The sequence below is a fragment of the Balaenoptera borealis genome (assembly GCF_965194805.1).
Source record: "Balaenoptera borealis genome assembly, chromosome: 16".
Classification (NCBI taxonomy): Eukaryota; Metazoa; Chordata; class Mammalia; order Artiodactyla; family Balaenopteridae; genus Balaenoptera; species Balaenoptera borealis.
Window position 1 is genome coordinate 23449057 of NC_138872.1, and position 22961 is coordinate 23472017.

The window sequence follows — 22961 nt, forward strand, 5'->3', positions numbered from 1 at the left end:
CTGTGTGTCGGCTCTGACCCTCATCACACCCCTTTGACCTGGGGATCCCCCCCATCCCTTTTCAGATGAGGAACTGAGGCATGGAGACTGGTGATCACAGGCCCCAAATTTCAGAGCAAGTAAGAGCACAGCCAGGATTTGAACCTGGGTCTGCAGGGTTCAAAACCTAAAGCCTGTGTGACATAAGGGGAAGGTGCATTTGTGCTGCCCTTACCCTATGTCCGAATGCCCTGGACAGGGCACTACTTATCCCCCCAAGTCACCCTCCCTTACATGACCAATTCAGAAACACTTACGGGCACCTTTCGTATGTTAGACCCTGGGCCACGCGCGGAATTGGAAGAGTATCTCAGATATGAATGGAACAAAGTCTTCTCCCTTGAAATAGAGTGTAGGGGGAGTGGGAGGGACAGAAGGACATTTATTTCCTGTGCATACACCAAAAGCTTCGGAGGGACCATTTCAGCTGATCCTCTGAATACTGCAGTTGGTAGGATTTAAGAGCTCCATTTTTCAGAAAGGAAACTGAGGCCCAAAGAAGTTAATTCACTTATCCAAAGATATACAGGGAGAAAGCGGTGGAACCAGGATAAAGTCCCAGATTATGCTAAAACTTGCTGGAATGGCCCCCAGAGACCTGAACAAAGTGCTGCTGTGAGGTTGGGAAGGAGTGGTAGCTGGCAGCTCAAGGACCCTTGAGTGGAGGGGGAGAAATGAAAGGACGTGGACAGATGGGTCTCAGCCCCTTTCTGGCCTCAGTCCTCTTGAGCCGGCTCCAAGGCTGACGTCACCAGGGTATCTGACACCACCAGCTCAAGCAAAGAGGTGACCAGATCCCACCTGTCTTAGTATCTAGTGAATCCCACTCAAAGCATCTCATAGACATACCTCATCCTGTGGATATCTGGTCAACCCTAAACTTTTGTGTCCTCTGGTTGACCTTACCCAAGCAGCCCATCTGGTTGATCACACTAGTCTAAATCTTGGGTTTAAGAGGCAACTCTCACATCTGATGGTTAAGCCTAGGGGAGGAGAGGCTATTTCCAAAGATTTCTGGCAAAAGTGGGATCATTGTCATATCAAAATGCCTGCATGCTGTGTGTACACCTTTCACTCTCCTACTCTGCAGTGCACTACAGGGGCTGTGACAACCCCACAGCAGGCAAGGGAAGAAGGGAGGAAATGCTGAGTGGAGGGACTGTCATGAACAAAAGGCAGGAGGCACAGGGGATTCAGGGAAAAGCAAACAGTTGAGTGCGGGTGCGTGTGGAGAGCAGCAGAGCTGAGGCCAGAGCAGGGATTGGATCAGGAAAGACCTTGAGTACCAGGTGAACAGCTCAGCCTTCATCTGGGAGGCAAAGAGGTGCTGTTACAGGGTTTAGAGGACAGGGAAGATGTGATCCAATGTTGTTTAATGGTGGCCAGTGTAGAGGATGGCCATCAAGAGAGCATGAGACTGGAGGCAGGGAGGCTAGTGCCGAGGCCGCTGCAACCATCCAGAGAGGGGATGGGCCTGGACTAGGCTGCAGCTGTGGAAAGGGAGAGGAAGGAGATAGTCGGGAGAGACGTCAAAGAGACAGAATCAAGAGTTGTTGCTGATGGATCCTGATGTGGGGTGACGGGAAGGGAGGAGGCAAAAATGAGGCTCAGGTTTCTGGTGTGGGCGGCTGATAGGACAGCCTTGAGAGGGGAGGACTGGGCAAAAGGCAAAGGGGAGGAAGGCCACCTGGGTGCCCGAGTCACGTGAGGGATCTCAGGGCACATGGTGCTGCTCTTCCTGTGGGCTCCGGATTTTACAGTTTTCAAAGGGCTATCGATCCGCAGACTCCCTGGAAGCCACCGCCCGCCAACAACCCGTGAGGCCAACCCCATTTCTCTCGGAGAGAAAATTCAAGGCTCAGAGAGCAGCAGTGACTGACCCAAGTGGGTGATGGAGCTAGCTCTTCTGCCTTCGATACCCAGGCTTTTCTCCTGCACCCAAGGGGCCTCCCAGTCACCAGAGGTTTGTAAGGAGATGTCCAGGGAAATGGGAAATCAGGGGAGAGGCTGGGGCTGGAGACAGAGAGAGGGAAGGCATGGAGTAGACAAAGTCACTCACGGAGAGGGCATCGAGAGAGACAAGAAAATCACCTGGGCAGAACCTTAAGAATCAGCAGCCTTCAAGAGCTGAGCAGAGTGAAGACTGCTGCCATGTGCTGCCCCCAGGTCACCGCACACGGCCGTGTGTCACGCACCAGGACTTGCTTCAGACAAGTAAGCTCCCCCATTCATTAAACCATTGATGTCTCTGTTGCTGACTCTGGGCTCTTTCTTTGGTCTTGAAGCTGGGCAAGCACAGGCCTTGTAGGCCTGTGGGGTGCAGCCCAAGAGGTGCACATAAACGACCATCTTCCCGAGCCCATCTAGGAGGATGAGAAACCGACAGTCTGGGTATCCCTACGTGCAGAACCCAGCTTCTGCCTACATTCCAGCTCATCTTGCCTGGCCTCCTCATCCGTCGGTGGGGCTGTGGCCTCCTCAGCGGCCAGTGGGGCTCCCAGCCAACGAAGCAGCAATGAAAACTCTCACGCAGCATCTCCAGAGATACTCTGGGCTTCAATCAATAGCCCAGGCCTTCCAGCCGAAGCTGATTTAAAAATGTGAAAGGATTTTTCCAGAAATGACGAGATGCTGTACATGGAGGGTTGGATGTTACTTGGTTCCTCTATTAGAAACAGTTTGGTTACCTTATTGTGAAAGTGAGTCCTACAGTATTTCAGCAAAAGGTATTCATGGCAAAAAAAAAAAAAAAGAGTTGAGCAGAAGAGGCTAAAATGATGTGAGCAGAGAAGCAGAAGAAAGATCAAGAGACTGCTGGGGGGCCGAACTGGGGAAGGCCATGCTTCCAGGAGAAAGTGGTCAACAGTGTTGTGAAGTGAGGACTGTTTTTCCTGCGCTGCCCACACCTTGGGGGCTGGGGCAAAACTCCAAGGAGACCGTGACTGTACTTCAGTACTGTGGAGTGCTGGACAAAGGTCAAGCGTAATTGTTCTGGTCCTGGCTCTGCCACCACCTCTCCAGGTGACCTTGGACAAATCCCTTTCTCTCTCGAGACCCCTGTTTCTCTCTCTATCTAATAAGAGGGCTCCGGTTTCTGGAAGCATTCCTTTATTTGTTCAATTAATTCAAGAAATATTTACTGAGAACCTGCTATGTGCCAGACACTGTCCTAGGAATTTGGGAGACTTAAGTAAACCAAAAAGATAAAGGTCCAGCCTCCCTAGAGCATAGGGGACTGGTCAATAAGCAAAAAACATAATGAAAGACATGATACAGTTTATTAGGTGATTGTAAGTTTTATGAAAAAAGGAAGAAAAAGGTAGACATGGGTAAGAGGAGTAGGAAGTGCTGGAGTTGGAGAGTTTGTGCAGATTATTAATTTTAAATAGGGTAGTCAGGTAGTGCTCACTGAGAAGGTAATATCTGAGGAAAAGAGTGAAGGGGGTATGACATCCCTGCAGGTATCTGGGGGAAAAGCTTTCCAGATAGAAGGAACAGCCACTGCAAATGCCCGAAGGTCTGAGATACTAAAATCTTCCTATTATTAAACATCTAAAAATCCTAGATTAAAAAAAATATGGAAATGGATGTCTTAAAGAAAGTAGAGAAATCCTCAAATTGGGAACATGAGACCAATGAGAAACCCACACTGAAGCTGTGAGATGCCACGCAGACACCTACAGCTCAGGTAACACAAAGTCTATGGCCCACATGGGGCAGAGAGCCAAATGAGTCAGAGATCATCCTGCATAAATTATGGACTCAGGAAGGGCTACATCACAGAAAAAAAAGGTGAATTTCAAAAGAAATTCTGCCTCACAGAGGCAGGCAGCAAAGACAACTGTCTGTCTCAGCCTGAGATCTGTGTGAGATTAAAGAAAAATCTCCCCTGTGAAGGTATGGACATTGACTGGCCCTCACATGGCTTTTAGGTCTGAATTGTAAGTATTGATGAGCTACCAAAAAAAAATTCAAGCTGAGAATTTTAATTTCGAGTGGACCTCCAGGGACTTCTCCAGCAGTCCAGTGGTTAAGACTCCGTGCTTCCACTGCAGGGGGTATGGGTTCGATCCCTAGTCGGGAACTAAGATCCCACATGCTGCGCAATGCAGCCAATAAATAAATAAATTCATAAATAAAATGGACCTCCAAATTAACAAAGCCAGAAGTTGGTTCTCTGAAAAAAGATCAAGAAGAGACAGAGGTAAAAAGATCACACAAATTATCAACATCAGGAATGAAGAAAGGACATCACTATGGATGCTACAGACATTTAAAAGGTAACAAGATATTGTAAACAATTCTATGCCAAAAAGTGGATAATTTCATTGAAGTGGACAAATTCCTCAAAAAATATTACTTAGGGGCTTCCCTGGTGGCGCAGTGGTTGAGAATCTGCCTGCCAATGCACGGGACACGGGTTCGAGCCCTGGTCTGGGAAGATCCCACATGCCGCGGAGCAACCAGGCCCGTGAGCCACAATTATTGAGCCTGCACGTCTGGAGCCTGTGCTCTGCAACAAGAGAGGCCGCGATAATGAGAGGCCCGTGCACCGCGATGAAGAGTGGCCCCCACTTGCCGCAACTAGAGAAAGCCCTCGCACAGAAACGAAGACCCAACACAGCCATAAATAAATAAATAAATAAATAAATAAATAAACCCAAAGTTAAAAAAAAATATTACTTATTAAAACAGACACAAAAGAAATAACAGTTTTGAATAGTCATTAAGGAAATTGAATCTGTAATTTAAAATCTTATCATATTAAGACTCCACGCTTCCACTTCAGGGGGCTTGGGTTCGATCCCTGGTTGGGGAACTAAGACCCCACATGCCATGTGGCGTGGCCAAAAAAAAAAAAAAAAACTTACCATAAAGAAAATTCTAAACCCAGATGATCTCAGTGGTGAATTCTTTCAAATGTTTAGAAAATAAAAAGAATCAATTCTATAAATTCTTCTAGAGAATAAAAAAGGAGGGGATATTTCGTGACCTGGTTGATGATTTCAGCCTAAACTTGTTACCAAATTCTGAAAAGGACACTACAAGAAAGGAAAATTATAAGCCAATATCTCCATGAATGTAGATGCAAAACTACTAAACAAAATATTGACATAACAAATCTAATCATATATAAAATCATAATACATCATGAACAAATGTGATTTATTCCATGACTGCAAAGTTGTTTGGCATTCAAAAATCTATCAATGTAATTCACCACTTTAATAGAGTTTGTTAAATAATCATCTCAAAAGATGTGGAAAATATATTTGATAAAATTTAACACCCATTCATAATAAAAACTCTCAGCAATCTAGGAATAGAAGCATCTTCATTAATCTTACAAAGGGCATTGCAAAACCCTACAGCTAACATCATACTCATTGGTGAAAATTTGAATGCTTTTCCCTTTAGATTAACTGTCCACTATCACCATAGTTATTCAACATTACAGGCTAGCCAGTGCAATCAGGAAGGGAAAAATGTACAAAATTGGAACAGAAGAAGCAAAAATATCCTTATTCACAGATGACATTTTGTGTATGTGGAAAATCCAAAAGAACCTATAAGCAAACTATTAAAATGAGTGAATTTAGCAAGATCTCTGTATAAAAAGTCAATATTCAAAAATTAGTTGTATTTACATGTATGAGCAATAAACAATTAAAAGTAAAATTTAAATAAACAATACCATTTACGATAGCACCAAAGCCTATAGAATACCTAGTAATAATTCTAATGAAAGATGTGCAAGACTTCTACACTGAAAATTACAAAATCTTTCAGAGAGAAATTAAATAAGACCTTAACAAATTGAGAGATACACTATGTTCATAAATTGGAACACTCACTATTTGAAAGGTGTCATTTCTCCTCACATACATCTATAGATCCCAATCCAAATCAAAATCTTCTCAAGGTTCTGATAAGCACATTCTAAAATTTATATGAAAGTTCAAAGGACTTTCTATTGTAGAGACTATATTGAAGAAGAATAATAAAGCTGTAGGACTAACAATGCTAGATTTCATAGACTCACAGATTTAGAAAACAAACTTATGGTTACCAAAGGGGAAAGATGGGAGGGGGAGGGATAAAGTAGGAGGCTGGGATTAACATATACACACTACTGTATATAAAACAGATAATCAACAAAGACCCACTGTATAGCACAGGGAACTCTACTCAATACTCTGGAATAACCTATATGGGAAAAGAATCTGAAAAAGAATAGATATATGTATAGGTATAACTGAATCACTTTGCTGTACACCTGAAACTAACACAACATTAGAAATCAACTATACTCCCATATAAAATAAAATTTTTTTTAATCTTTAAAAAATACTAGATTTCAGGGTATATTGAAAACTATAGTTTGGAGGACTAGTTCTAGAGTATGTAAAACTCTAACAGTAAAAAAGTCAACAGTAAAACAAAAATCCAACTAGAAAATGGACAACAGACATGAATAGACATTTTACCAAAGAATACATGCAGATGACAAATAAGCACATGAAAAGATGTTCAACATCATTAACCATTAGGAAATGCAAATTAAAACCACAATGAGCTATGACTATATACCTGTCAGAATGGCTAAAGGAAAAAGTAACGACAACACCAAATTCTAGCAAGGATGCAGAGAAACTGGGGGACTCATACGTTGCTGGTAGAGATGTAAAATGGTACAGCTCCTCCGGAAAACAGTTTGACAGTTGTTGTTGTTGTTGTTTTTTTCAATAAAGCTACACATGAACTCCTGGAACTAATAAGAGAATTTAGCAAGGTTGCAGAATACAAGGTTAATATATAAAAGTCAATTGCTTTCCTATACACCAGCAATGAACAAGTGGAATTTGAAATTAAGAAATTCAATACCATTTACACAAGCATCTCCCAAAAGGAATTACTTAGGTGTAAGTCTAAAAAAATATATACAAGATCTTTATGAGGAAAATTCTAAAATTGATGAAAAGAAATTGAAGAACTAAATAAATGGAGCAATATTCCACATTCATGGATAGGAAGAAAACACTGTCAAGATGTCAGTTCTTCCCAACCTTATCTATAGGTTTAATACAATCCAAATCAAAAGCCCAGCAAGCTATTTTATGAATATCGACAAACTAACTCTGAAGTTTATATGGAGAGGCAAAAGACCCAGAATATCCAACTCAATACTGATGGAGAAAAACAAAGTCAGAGAACTGACACTACCCAACTTTAAGACTTACTATAAAGCTGCAGTAATCAAGACAGTGTGGTGTTAGTGAAAGAATAGACAAATAGATCCATGGAAAAGAATTGAGAACCCAGAAATAGAACAACATAAATATAGTCAACTGGTGTTGGAGTAAAGGCAATACAATGGAGCAAAGATAGTCTTCAAAAAATGGTGCTAGGACAACATCCACAGGAAAAAAAAAAAAAAAAAGAGTATATACACTGACCTTATATCCTTCACAAAAATTAAGTCAAAATGGATCATAGACCTAAACGTAAAATGTAAAATTATAAAACTCCTACAAGATAACATAGGAGAAAACTTAGATGATCTTGGGTGTGGTGATGACTTTTTAAATACAACATCAAAGGCATGACCTGTGAAAGAAGTAATACGCTAGACGTTATTAAAAGTAAAAAGATTTGCTCTATGAAAGACAGTGTCAAAAGAATGGGAAGACAAGCCACAGATTGGGAGAAAATATTTGAAAAAGACATGTCTAATAAAGGACTGTTATCCAAAATACGCAAAAAATTCTTAAAACTCAACAATAAGAAAATGAAAAATCCAATTTAAAAATAGGCAAGAGGGGAATTCCCTGGCAGTCCAGTGGTTAGGACACCGCACTTTCACTGCCAAGGGCCTGGGTTCCATCCCTGGTTGGGGAACTGAGATCCTACAAGCCTCATGGCACGGCCAACAATAATAATAATAAATAAATGAAAATAATTAGAAATAGACAAGAGACCTGAACAGACACCTTACCAAATAAGATATATAGATGGCAAGTAAGCATATGAAAAGATGTTCAACGTCATATGTCATTAGGAAATTGCTAATTAAAACAATGAGATACTACTACCCACCTATTAGAATGACCAAAGTTCAAAACATTGAAAACACCAAATGCTGATGAGGATGTGGAGCAATAGGAACTCTCATTTCATTGCTAGTGGGAATGCAAAATAGTAGAGCCACTTTGGAAGACAGTTTCTTACTAAACTAAACATACTCTTAGCATATGATCCACCAGTTGCACTCTTTGCTATTTACCAAGATAAACTGAAAAGTCAGGTCCGCACAAAAACTCCACACAAATACTCATAGCACCTTTGTTCGTAACTGCCAAAACTTGGAAACAACCAAGATGTCCTTCAGTAGGTGAATGGATAAATAACTGTGGTACATCCACACGATGAAATATTATTCAGTGCAAAAAAGAGATGAGCTATCAAGCTCATCTCGAAAAGACATGGAGGAAACAAATGAATATTACTAAGTGAAATAAGCCAATATGAGAAGTCTTCGTACTGTATAATTCCAGCTATATGACTTTTTTGGGAAAGGCGACTATGGAGACAATAAAAGGATCAGTGGTTGCCAGAAGTTGGAAATGGGAGGGATGAATAGGCAGAGCACAGAGGATTTTTATGGCAGTGAAACTACTCTGTATGATACTATAATGGTATACATGTCATGCATTTGTCCAAACCCACAGAATGTACAACACTCAGAGTAAATCCTAATATAAACTATTCACTTTAGGTGATAATGATGTGTCAATGTAGAACCATAGATATAACAAATGTACCATTCTGGTGGGGTATTTTGATAATGGGAGAAGCTGTACAAATGCGGGGGCAGGGGGTATATGAGAATTCTCTGTACTTTCCACTCAATTTGCTGTGAATCTAAAATTGCTCTAAAAAATAAAGTTGGTATTTTAAAAAAACTAAACATGCTATCACCATACAACCCAGAGATTGCACTCTCGTGGGCATTTATCCAAGAGAAGTAGAGACTTAGGTTCACACAAAAACCTGTATATGAATGTTCATAGCAACTTTATTGATAAGAGCCCCAAACTGGAAACAATTCATGTCCTTCACTGGGAGAATGATTAAACAAAGGGGTACATCCACACCCTGGAACACTATTCAGTAATAAAAAGGAACAAGCTATCGATAGTGTAACAACTTGGGTGAATCTCAAGGGAATTTATGCAGAGAGAAAGAAGCCAATCCTAAAAGGTTACATACTATGTGATTCCATTTATACAACATTTTTGAAATAGCAAAATTATAGAAACGGAGAATAGATCACTGATTGCCAGGGGTTAGGGATGGTTGATATCGTGGGGAGAGAGTGTGAGAGGGAGGTGGATGTGGCTAAAAAAGGGAAACACGGGGATCCTTCTGGAGATGGAACTGTTGTGTATCTCGATGGTGGTGGATACATGAACCTACATGTGTGATAAAACTGTATAGAACTGAAAACACACACACACATGCACAAATGAGTACAAAACTGGGGAATTCTGAATAAGATTGGTAGATTGTATCAATATCAACATCCTGGTTGTGACATTGTATTATACCTTTGCAAGATGTTACCACTAGGAGAAACTGGGTAAAGAGCACACAGGGGAACTTCCCTGGTGGTGCAGTGGTTAAGAATCTGCCTGCCAATGCAGGGGACACGGGTTCGATCCCTGGTCCGGGAAGATCCCACATGCCGCAGAGCAACTAAGCCCATGTGCCACAACTACTGAGACTGTGCTCTAAAGCCTGCGTGCCACAACTACTGAAGCCCGTGCACCTAGAGCCCATGTGCCTAGAGCCCGTGCTCCGCAACAAAGAGAAGCCACCGCAAAGAGAAGCCCGCGCACCACAACGAAGAGTAGTCCCCGCTCACCGCAACTAGAGAAAAACCCGCGCGCAGCAACGAAGACACAACGCAGCCAAAAATAAAAAATAAATAAATTTTTAAAAAAAAGAGCACACAGGATCTCTCTGCATTATTTCTTACAACTGTATGAGAACCTACAATTATCTTGCAATTAAATGTTCAATTATTTTGCAATATATATAAATATCAAATCATTATGTTGTACACCTGAAACTAATATAATCTTATATGTCAATAAAAAGTGAATTTAAAAGTTTAATTCAAAAATAAGCTATAGTAATTAAGACAGTGTGCCATTAGTACACAGACAAGTAGATCAGTAGTACAGAACAGAGAGTACAAAAAACAGACGCACACATATATGATCACCTGGCTATTGAGGTGACCCTGAAATTCAGTGGGGGAAAGGATATGCATTTTTCAATTAAAAAATATTTACAAAAAAAGTATATTTATTTTTTATTTTCAATAAATAGTGCTGTCAAAACTGAATATCCATATGAAAAAGAAAAAAAGATTTTTGACCCTTACCTCACACAAAAATTAATTCACGATGGAGGATCATAGATCTGTATGTGGAAACTGAAACAATAAAAGTTCCAGAAGAAAATATGGATACATATCATCATTTCTCAAAGATTTCTGAAAAAGTATAAGAAATACTAATGATAGAGAAAAGAATGATAAATTAGACTTTACTGAATTTGAACCCTTCATTTAGGAGAGGTCAAAGTCAAAGCAAGCCTCAGAGTGGGAGAAGGTATATTTTCGATACATGTATCCAAGGAAAGGCTCATATCCTGAACAAAGAGCTGCTATGACTCTATAAGGAAGAGACAGACAACCCACTTTTAAAAGCACACATCAGAACAGTTTAATGATGAGGGCCTGAAAAGAGGGGCCACTGACCTACTCACACCTCAAAGGCTCAGCCACCATCCCCTGGTCCCTGGGCAGGAGGGCTCCCCTTGGGTTGGACAGCACGGGACATGAGGTCCATTGCACCATCCACTGCCCTTCAGAGAGAGGAGATGGCCAAATCATGGTGCTCCAAACAGGCTCTAGAGGAAGAAACCAGGTCTGAGATAGCTCACAGCGGTGGATTTCAAACTCTCGTCAGGATAGGAGGAGGCCTGGGATGGGATGTTTCTCAGGTAAGGACAGGATTTCCTGAGGGAGGGGATCGGCCTTGGGCCTGAGCACCATTGACCAAGCAGCTGCCCTAACCAGCCACTGTGGGCACAGATTAGCAAGGTAGAAAGATGGAGAAACACCACAAGCACCGAGTGTGGGCAACGTAGGTAGGTCCTCTTGTTGCCATTGCAAAGTGTCCGCCCTATAGTGACCACTGCTGACTGGTCCAAGATACTCAGTGCAACCTGGGGTCTCAGGTATGAGGAAGCCCCCAGCAGGCAGCTCAGAGATAGTCCCCAGGAATTCCATTTTTTGTAACCTCAGTTTTCATGATCAGATGAGGAAACTGAGGCACAGAGGGATTTTAGTGTGTAAGTAAGTGGTAGAGCCGAGATTCTAATCTAGGCAGCCTGATGCCAGAACCTTCTATGGGAAGAGCTATGTGACCTCTGGGTTCACTAGCTCCAGAAGCCATGTTCTGAAAGTCTCTATTCCACAGCAATGCTAAAATAGAAATAAAGCCAAGGGGACAACTAATGGAATATTTCATGAACTTTAAGCTGTAGACTTCCAGGACTAGAAGGGACCTCGGAGGTCAGTTAGCTCAAAATCATTGTTTGCTGCTGTGCACACAAGTCCAAGAGGGCTTCCTGACGTGCCCTAACAGCACCAGCAAACCTTCAAACAGCGGACTAGAAGCAGTTACAGATCCACAGTCTTTTATGTGCGAAAATCCAAAGAGCTCTGTAAACCAGAAGTTCTTTTACAGTTAATTGGTGGTTGACTTATATGCAGGCAAAAAAAACTGACCTCAACTGATGTGAGGCTCATTTTATACCAATCAGTGTGAATATTTACATATTTTGCCGCAGAAATATCAATTAGTTTCGTTAGAGGTGCTACCCCAGACATAGTGGTGTCCCAGAGCTGATCGAGACTGGCTCATGAGAGCTGCTTGTTAAATATTCAGGAATTTTGTAAGCCATTCAGTTGGTAGCTTGAAATCGGCTATGGTTGGAGTATTTACACCACAGAAATCAGAAAATGCCACAAATCAGGCTATTTTTTACTTCCAAGAGCCAGTATCAGTGCACCACTGCCCTACGCTCTGCTGGAAGTGTTATATAATGTGGAATATGCACCATTTTTACTTTTCCAATGAATTCCAATTAAGCCTAAGTTCAAAAAAAGGAGGGCAACAGATTTGGACACACACCAAATAGGATATCAAAATGGCCAATAAACATAAAAGGTGTTCTACAGCATTAATCATCAGGAAAGTACAAATTAAAGCCACAGTGAAATACCACTACGTCCCCACCCGAATGGCAAGAATTAAAAACACACAAGGCCAAGGGTCAGTGAGGATGTAGAGCACTGGGAACTCTCATATGTGGCTTGTGGGAGGGTAAACTGGCACAACAATTCTGGAAAACTGTTTGGCAGTATCTACTAAAACCAAACATCCATATATTCTATCACCCACCAATTTCATTCCTGGGTATATTTATCCAACAAAAATAAGTGCTTGTGTTCACCAAAGGTAATATACAAGAATATTCACAGCAGCTTCATTCATAATAGCATCAAACTGGAAACAACCTAAATGTCCATTATCAGGACAATGGATAAGTGAATTGTGGTATATTCATACACTGGAATAGTACACAGATTCTCACCACATACAATAGCATAAATGAATCACATCAATGTTACATCAAGATAAGGAATCCTGAATTATTCCATTTGTATAAAGTTTCACAACTAATCAGTGATGGTAGAAGTTAGAATAATGGTTCCCTCTAAAGTCTTGTGGACATTACTTTTTATAGGAAATAATTCAATTTTTGAAAGTATAAAAATTACAAAAATAAATTCTGTGGTGCTCCCAGGTGCTCAACAGAAACAAAACTAAATCCTCCCTGGAAGAAAATACCCTCAATCTAGTCTTCAGTGAATCCCCACAGATATAGGTCCAACTGACAATTTAAAAGATTCAAAGCATTCAAGAAACATGCCACCCTGAGCAAGATGGGAGAAACCGCAAACAATGGAATCAGATCCCCAAAGACTTCAGATGTTTGTATTCTAGGGTTGAAAATATAAAATAAATACATTCCATGTGTTTAGAGAAGTAATAGAGCCAGTTGAAAACATGAATATGGAGCAATAGACTCTTCCAAAAGAGCAAGCAGATTTGAAAGAGAACCAGGTCAAACTTCCAGAAGTGAAAAATATAATAATAGGAATTTTAAAACTCTTAGACAGAAAACCATAATTCAAAAAGACACATGCACCCCAGTGTTCATAGCAGCACTATTTACAATAGCCAGGACATGGAAGCAACCTAAATGTCCATCAACAGAGGAATGGATAAAGAAGATGTGGTACATATATACAATGGAATATATGACTCAGCCATAAAAAGGAACAAAACTGGGTCATTTGTAGAGACGTGGATGGACCTAGAGAGTGTCATACAGAGTGAAGTAAGTCAGAAAGAGAAAAACAAATATCATATATTAATGCATATATGTGGAACCCAGAAAAATGGTACAGATGAACCAGTTTCCAGGGCAGAAATAGAGACACAGATGTAGAGAACAAACGTATGGACACCAGGGGGGAAAGTGGCAGTGGGGCTGGTGGTGATGTGATGAATTGGGAGATTGGGATTGACATATATACACTAATATGTATAAAATAGATAACTAATAAGAACTTGCTGTATAAAAGATAAATAAAATAAAATCCAAAAAAAAAATTTTGTTCAAACATCCTACACTCACAAAGCCCTCCCTCATGCTCTTCCTATCCCACCACCAGCGGTCTTGTGCCTTTTGATGCTTCTTCAATTTTATACAGACTTGTATTTTAATACAAGTCATGGTATTTTTCACATTACACTGTAATGATCCGTTTGCGTGCCTGTCCCATTGCACTTGCCATAGACAGAGCATACTGAGGTCAGGGACCAGGTCTTACCGTGTCTGTGCCACCAGGGACCAGCCCATCTCAGAGAGGTGGGTCCCATCCCATACAGAAGGTAGGAAAGTCAGCGTGAAAGGTGAAACATGAACAGTTAAAATTGCCCTATGAGATCCAATCAATCCCCCCAAACTGTGGCATTTGTGGTTTTGCTTTCACCACTCCATTTGGTAGCATGTTCCTGTATGATGGTCTGGAAAGTCTCATGGCTCAGCTCACGCTCCCTCAGGGGCAAACACCCACTGAGTGGAATGGCAGGTAGAGTCAATTGTGCTTTTAAAATTAGTTTTCCCTCTCTCTGTTTGGCTAAGGATATGGTTGAATTTATGTAAGTTCAATGTGCATATGATCCAACTGTACTGTTGAACAAAGGAAAGGGCAGGTGGATAGAAGAGTAGGTAGGTAAATGGATAAAAGGATGGACGGTTGGATGGATGGATGAATGGATGGGTGAAAGGGTGGCTGTACTGATGCAGGGATGGTACATAAACAAATAAAATAATCTCTGTTCCTCTTTGCCAGATCAAGCCCTGCCTTGTTACCTCCAGCCTTGTTGCCTAGACCTCAGAAGTCAACCTCAGTCAAGCTACTTATTCTCTGACCCACTCAGGCTACCCACCTCCCATTCTAGCATTCACGATGCTGGCCCCATCTCCACTCAGGGCAGCCACTCACTCAAACTGGTCTAATAGCTTTGACAGCCAACACCCACCTACGCCCTACAGTAGCAAATGATGTCTGTAGCAGATTATGGGACAGAGGTGGACACAACAACATCTCCAATTCCACATGCTGTCCCATGGAGAGGTAAGGTCTATGTTCCTTTCCCTTGAAACTGGGTGGGCTTGTGATTATTGCAGAAGTGACACAAGGCTATGTGATTGCCAAGGTTAGGTCATAAAAGGTGCTGCAACTTCCACTTGGCTCTTTTGGGATGCTCACTCTTGGAACCCAGGTGCCATGCTGTGAGGGAAGCCCAATCTAGCCCGGGGAGAGGTGGCATGGAAGGGCCGCAGGTAGCTGTTCTGGCTGACAGCTCCACTGAGGTCCCAGCTGACAGGCAGCATCAGCCATCAGACGTGTGAGTGAAGGAATTCCAGGTGATTCCAGCCTCCAGCTGTCGAGTCACCCCCAGCTACTGAGTCTTCCCAGAGGAGGCCCCCGACATAGTGACGCACCCATCCTCACTGTGCCCTGTTCATATTCTTGACTTACAGAGTCTGTGAGCATAATTAAACGGATATTTTGTGCCTCTAAGTTTTAGGGTGGTTTGTTCTGCAGTAACAGTAACTGGAGCATCCTCCCTCCACCAGCCAGGCCCTGACTCGACTACTCTTGGGGAGGTGAGGGGGAGGGTCTGAGCCCTGAGCCGCTCTGAATCCCGCATCAGTCGCATCCGAGGCCCAGTGAGCACGGGGAGAGGGCCTCTACCAAGCTCTCCCTCCACGACTTTTCAGGGTGGAATGAGGTCGGCTTCCAGGTGTCCTGGATTCCCTACAGACAGGGGTCAAGACCAGGCTGGGGCCCCTGTTGATGAGACGGGGCTTTTGAGCAGGAGCTCGACTCCAGCAAAAGCATGTTCTGGCTCCATCTGAGACTGGCCTGGTTTGCTCCCAGGTTTTGTTCTTTTTAAAACTGGTTCACTCAGTGGGTATTTAAGACAAAAACCACAGGCTGATTCAAGGGGAAAAAATAGTATTGGGGTCTAGGAATCGACAGATCTAGGTTGAATCCCAGCTCTGCCACTTGCCAGCCGTGTGGTCTTATAAGTTATATCACGTTTCTGGGCCTCTTCTGTGTAGTGGGGATAAGAATAGCTACCTCGTCATGGGTTTGTTGTGAGAAGAAATGAGATGAACTTTGGAAGGCACCCTACTCAGTGCCTGGCACACAGGAAGAGCTCAGTAAATGTCAGTTACCTTTCCTCACTCTTGAGTAACTGTAACCCATCTCTCTTCCATCCACAAGGCCTAGTTCAGTGCCTTGTATACCCTAAGCACTCAATAAATGTATCTTAAATCAATGGATGAATTTCTCAAAGTCCTCTCAAGTCTTCTCAGCTCCTCTCTAACCTCAGTTCACATGATGACATATCTCTTCCCCAATTGACACTGATGTCCCCAGGGGCAAGGATACTCACTCTTATTCACTTTTTTTATCCTTTTGTATCCCCAGCATACAGCAGGTGCTTAATCGGTGATTACTAAGGCAAAGCAAGTGCCTTCCTGGTTTGACACAGAGTCCTCAGTTCAGGATCTGCATCGGGCTCCCGACAAGTGTTTGAGGTGAAGCTGCCACAATACAGAGCTCTCTGCTACCCGGCTTTCCATTTACCATCAACTTCTCTTTACCAGAACCATCTGCTGACCAGCACGTCCCCACCTAGCGCCACAGGCTCCCACATTTTTTGTCATCACAGCCCCCATGATGGACACAGTCCCCTGAGCATCTGCAGGCCCTTGCCACCTCTCAAAAATTTTTGTAGGTCAGGAAAGCACACACGATTTTGGAGGGTGTCTTAGGCCACGTTCCCCCGGTGCAGATCCTGGATGAGGACTGCGGTGCGATAGTCTACTTGCGATGAGGAGAATAAGCCAGGAAAGGGAGGGACGTCAAGAACGGGGCTAATACTCAAGCTACCACTGTGGGCAATTGTCCCACTGAGGGGCGAGGAAGTCTTTCTCCCACCCCTATCCCCCATGGTTGAGGGTGGCTCCTGGGGCATTAAGGCCCCAGCGCTTCTGGCTGAGTGTGCCCACACAGCAGAGAACACATTCGGGCAGAGAGGCCATCAGCCGGCACCTCCGGGAACATGGGCAGGGCACATCAGCCCCTGACAGCGCCATGTTCATACAAGCCCTTTTGTCACAGGTAAGTGACTGCCAACAGACATCAGTTACTCATGGCTTGAGGTACGGGTGAGAGGCACCAGGTCCTGCGAGCTCCAGGTAACTCTATTCCTTTATCTTCCACTCAAGGACGCAGGTGAGCGGGGCCTCACAGTTGTCTCTGTGACTTTGAATATACTCAAGATGATCATACTTAAAGTAAATCACTTGGAGAATCTAGGACTTTAACAGTTATTTGTATAACAAACCTCAGATCCCAGTGGAGAGGTTGGAAACCACTGCCCCACAGGACAGAGATAATAATGATTCCCAAACACCCTCTGAATCACCGAAGTTTGATTCCCTTAGATCCAATCTGTTTTCAGTGGGCTGCAGGCTCCAGCCCCTCTGATCTCTCTGCAAGTCCAAAGTCCCCCAGATGACAAGAGGAAGAGGCTCTTCCTGGCACCCCCCGACCCAGGTTGTGGCTTGCTGGGTAGCCCAGAGGTTTTGTAAGCAGGTCTTTGCAGGAAACCACCCTCAGCAGGAAGCCCCTTTTTTTGTTACTTTAGCAAAGCTATATTGTAACTAATTTTTTTTTTTTTTTTTTTTTTTTTGGCTGCGTGGTATGCAGGATCTTAGTTCCCCAACCAGAGATCGAACCCATGCCCCCTGCAGTGGAAGCACGGAGTTCCAGACAATGGACCGCCAGGGAAGTCCCAGTAACTAACTTTTAAACCAAGCACCCCCATGCTCTACTCATCTCTGGCCCAAGCACACCTTTCAAATCTTTTAATCAACAATAGTTTGCCTAACTTGTCGGTTATTTCCATAGATCAAAGAAGTAGAAATGAAGAATAAGAAATTAACAGATGACCAGACCTCTTCCCTAGATGCCCCTTCAGTAATCTCCCAAACAAACTGTGTGACCAAACTGTGTGAACAAGATAACGTCTAGAGGAAGATCACAAGAAGTCCATGAGCCTGCACGCAGGGGGATGGCAATGACTCTGACCTCCTAGCTCAGTGATTAACTGAGATTACTTCCCTTCTTCCCTTTAAAATTTTCACGGCCAAGCAGAATCTTCTGAGGTGGTTTTTGAGGGACATTGAGTCCATTATCTCCCCAGATTGCTGGCATTCTGATTAAAGGCATCTTTCCTTTCTATCAGCACCTGTGAGTATTGATTTGGTAAGTGGTGAGCAAGGGGACCCCCAATTCGATAACAGATTCTGTAGTTGTCCCCAGATGACTCCTCCAGAAGCCAGGTCTCCTCCAACCCCTCCCTTACTTCTTAGCAGCCACCTGTGGATTGAGGCTTCTTGCATTTTCTAGACTTTTCCTGAACCCGTTTCAGGAAGGACCAGCTCAAAATAGCAGACTTGCGACATGACAGTGATAATGACAAAGATAACGACAATAATAACAATACTTGCCTCCTTGAATCCTTTTTACAGCAAGGCAGAACACAGAGAAAATAGTATCTAACGTTTATTTGGCATTTTGCAGCCTACCAACTGCTGGCTCAGATACGAATAATTTACCAAGTGACAATTGCTGGGGTCACAGAGGTGAACAAGATGGACATAGTCCCTGTCCTCATGGAGCCCACATTCTAGTGAGAAAGATGGACAAGAAGTAAGCAATTAGACAAATCGTGATGATAAGTAGTAGCATTTGATGAGAACTTGCTGAGTGCCAAACACTGTGTTAAATTCTTTGCATGGATTGCTTCATTCAATCCTTACAACAATACTATTTTGAAGTCATAGTATTTTGTCCTCAATATACAGATGAAGAAATTGAGGAACAGAGAGGGTAAGCAATCTGCCTGGGGCCACACAGCCAGCAAGAGGCAAATCTGGGAATTCTGAACCCAAGATTTTCTGATTCCAAAACCCATGTCCTCAACCAGGCTATCTCACCCCTTTGTTCTCTGCCCCTCAGTTTCTCTATCTGTAAAATGGAAGCAAATAATGGTAATCCCCTCATAGCACTGTTGTGATTAACCAAGATAGTGATGGGAAGACTATGTAAATGGCCAACTGTGATCTGCTGGTTTTCTTATTCCTGGCTGAAGCTCTGGCCTCCCTTGCCTTCCCCTCACCCCTGATGGCTGCCTGTGAGTGGCCTAATACACAGCCACCTGGCAGGGCTCTTGGTTCACAGAGAAATCACTGTTTCCCTCACCAGCCCCCTAATGACAACATGGTTCTGTGGCATCTGTGCTGATTTAATTATAGATTAATCAGGAGAGCCAGGGCGGGAGCTCTCTTCTTTTCTCCAGCAAGCTGGAACGTGACCTCTGAGTGCACACACACGTGAGGGACAGAGGTGATCCCCCTCTGGCTCCCTGTCTCAGGGGCGAACTGAAATCAGTCCTGAACCCTCCACCTGGGGCTCATGGTTCTCCCAGCTCCATCTGAACAACACCTCCCAAGCCGAGTTCCCATCCCCGGGCCTTTGCTGTCCCTTAGACACCAAGACACATTCTTATTCCATCCTGTCTCTTTACAGCCACATTTTCAAGGTTCAGCCTAAGTGCCGCCTCCTGCAGGAAGCCTTCCCTGATGCCCCAGCTGGGGTGGTTTCTTCCACTTCGCTTCTGAATTTCCACAGAAGTTGATCTGGCTTCATATGAAGGTCCTGACTATTCCCTACCCTGAGCTCACCTCCCACATGGGATGAGATCTACTTGAGGACGCATGTCCCCAGAGCCCAGCAGGGGTTGGCATCAGTAAACTGACAGAATGAATAGTAAACAGAGTAAATCTACAGAGAAATTCCCATGGGTAACAAGAACCTGGAGCCAAGATCCTGGCCTCCTTCCAGAGCCACAGCCTCCTGAGGATGTGCTGGCCCTGGGAAGGGCTCACACATCCACATCTGTGGCCTTTCCTCAGAGGCTGGATGGCTTCTTTGGGCTTCTCCTGCCTTCTTGGGGACTGGCCTCCCAATGCTGTTATCAAGGGTATCAGCAGGCAGGCACAGGCTGGGGAGAAATACCCCCCTCCTTCCCCCGCCAGAACAGACCTAGGCACCACCCTGCTGCTGCCCTATTTCTCCCTGGGGAACCAGACCAGATGAACGACTGCTCAGCCGTGACCATAATGATGATGGTAGAATGTGTTGATTGCTTATACCGCTCCTACCCCATCCCACCCCACCACCGTGATCACTGACGTGTATTTTCTCTTTCAAGCCTTCCAGTGACCCAGGGCAGTGCCGTTATCGGCCCCCTTTGCAGATGAGTAAACTGAGAGGTGAGGCGACTTCATTAGCGACAGCAGAGAAGGACTTAAAGCCAGTTCGACTCCAGAGCCTGCGCCCAGTGACTCCCCACACAGGCTGTACCCTAGGCCACCTGCCTCGCTCCAGTCCGGGCCCTTGACCCCTGACCCTGGGGCGCCCTTGCCGCGGGTGGGATCCGTGGGCCCAGGCCGCTGCCCACGGCGCCCGGCACCTGGCATCCTCTCAGGTGGCATGAATGAACCGGCTCATGAATATGCAGGCCGGCCCGCGCGCAGAGAGCGCTCTCGGCTAAATCTGATCACAATGCGGGATAAATTAAGCGCCAGGATAAATGCATTAAAAATCACGGTCGGAGGAACACGCCGTTCAGGGAGGGGTCTGGAAAGTGGGGTGAGGAGCAGTGGGAGAAGCTCCGCCAGGCGCTGCCAGCCGCTCCCGAAAGGCCTCAAATGAAGTTCCCTTCCGTGGGAGAGGCCCCTCCCCCCGGTTCCTATGGAAACGCAGAACGAGTTTAGGAGGGAAAATGCCTGGCGATGAGTGATATGGGGAGGGACCAAGAATAGCTGCTGGGGCTGGGATCGGGTGTCAACAGGGCCTCTTTCCTGACAAGGGATGAAGGGGAGGGCATGGTCCAGCCCAGCAGCAGCCCCCACCCCCTACCCCAAGCCCCGGGCAGCATCCAGAGACAGGGGTGTGGGGAGAGAACCACGTTGGTCCAGACCCAGGTTCCAGTATGGATGGTAGGTGTCCTTGGGTAATAACATAGTAATAATAGCAGCTAGATATCCCCAGAGCATTTGTGCAGTGGCCCCACAAATGGGAGGAAGGCACTATGACACCTCTCTTTTACAGGTGGGGAGAGTGAAGCTCAGAGATGTGGAGTGACTTGTCCGGTGTCGCACAGGGAGGACTGGACCAGGCAGCCTGGCTCCAGGCCTCTGTCTTAACTGCACTGCATGCCTGCGATGCACCACTTCATCAAAGCAGCGCCTCTTCTCAGGGCAAATCTTGTTCATTCATTCAGCAAAGATTTATTGAGCAATTACTACGCTGCGAGCACTTATTCTAGGCACTGGAAATGCCAGGGAGTGCGACAGACAAAGCTGCCTTCAGGGAGCATACTGCATCGGATGGAGATGGGTGGCTTACAGATTTCCTCTCTCTGGCCCAGACAAGGGGTGGGTTCCAAGGTCTAGGCCAGAGAAAGAAAGGTTTTGGGGAGCCCAGGACGGACTTGAGGGTTTCGCAGAGCTCGGATGATATAAAGCCTGATTACTGTTTTGTTGGCTCTGGGTGACAAGTGTGGGCTCTAAATCCAGCTCTGCTACCTGCTGGCTATGAGATCTTGGGCCAGTTCCTTAACCTCTCTGTACCTCACTTTCTCCATCTATAAAATGGGCATAATAACAGGAGGCAGGGTCAATGTGCCCCTCTCTGTGCCTCCAGCTCCCCACTCACCTGAGACTGTGGACAATTGGAGAGCAAGTGTGACATGTCACCATTGCTCTGAGGAGAGGAAAGATGCAGCCAGGATACTGCCAGTTGGCAGTTGGTGCTTAGAGACGGTAGGGTGGATGGGAGCCGCTGGCCTTGCGGGGCATGGGGGGCCTGGGGGGCAGGCCTGATGGGTGTATGAAGGGGGCTGAGCTCCACCAGAGGCTGAAGGTCACCCTGGGCAGAGGAGAGGATGGGGGCGGCCAACACAGAAGGGAGGTGACACTGCCTAGCTGAGGTGCTCAGAGCAGGAAGGGCCAGGAGCCAGCCCTGGACAATGGGGCAGAACAAGCCGAGAGAGCGTGGAGGGGGCTCTGCCTAGAGCTTCCTGGCTGCTGGGGACCAGGCCGGCCCAGGACTTCCTCTCCTCGTTCGGTGCCCCTCCATCCCTCATGGCACTGCTCTGTTCTCTGGGGTCTCGCTCGGTTCAGACTTGGGAGAGGAAAGAGCCATCTGAGAAAAAGGCAAGCTTAGAGCCAACAGGAAAGAGAGGGAGAAAGAGAGGTGGGGGAGGAGGAAGGAGGGGGAGGAGGAAGGAGGGGGAGGAGGAGCGGAGAGGAAGCCACCCAAGAGGGGAGGCCTGCCTGTTCTACAGATCGCAGGGCCTTCCCTGTAGCCCCCAGCAGAGCCTGGTCAAGCCTCTGGGCCAGCTTGGTGTTTGGAGTTACGGTCAGAAATGATGCAATATCAAGGACACAAAGCCCTTGACCCAGCAAGTTCACTACTATTGAGCCTAAGAATGGATGTGGACGAGAAGCAAAGATGCTTCTCCAAGCATGTTCATTACAGAACTGTTCATACTGGAGCAAAATCAGAAATGTGTTCCCCAGCAGTAGGAAAGCGGTTATGCCGGGGTACATACCTACAATGAAATACTATGTGGCCAGTACAACTGACGCTGTGAATGTAACTTTACTGACATGAACAAGTAGTCAGAGTTTTACAAAACAGCATGTTCAGTGGAATCACATTATATATACGTGTGTGTGTGTATACACACACACAGACACGTGAATGCACGCATATGAAAAAGCCTAGTGTTTTACAGCAAAATTCTTAACCGTGGCTTGGTGGTGAGAATCAGGGGAACTTAAGGAGTTTTTTCTTCATTTGTATTTTCTAATTTTTCTTTATCACACGTTCAGTGTAGGAAGAGAGAATAGAGTTATAATTTTGTGCTTATCTTCTTTTAAAAAGTGTAAATCCTTTGACCAGTCGTTCCAATCCCAGAACATTGTCCTAAGGAAATAATTAGGATAAACACAAAGATTTAACTACAGGAATCAATGATTCGTTGCTTCTCATG

At 44.7% G+C, this 22961-nt stretch overlaps 1 protein-coding gene across 6 annotated transcripts in view; it reads right to left on the bottom strand.

Moving 5' to 3' along the window:
• The window catches only part of AAR2 (AAR2 splicing factor), a 134431-nt gene that overhangs the window by 73066 nt on the left and 38404 nt on the right, over window positions 1–22961 (bottom strand). The window contains exon 4 of one of the 6 annotated variants that reach the window (XM_082361991.1): window positions 6372–7647. The exons of the other annotated variants lie outside the window; for them this stretch is intronic. Coding sequence (XP_082218117.1) covers window positions 7558–7647 — 90 coding nt within the window. The 3' untranslated portion in view covers window positions 6372–7557. Of the gene's footprint in view, window positions 1–6371; window positions 7648–22961 lie in introns of those variants that run through there. 6 annotated transcript variants of the gene reach the window in all.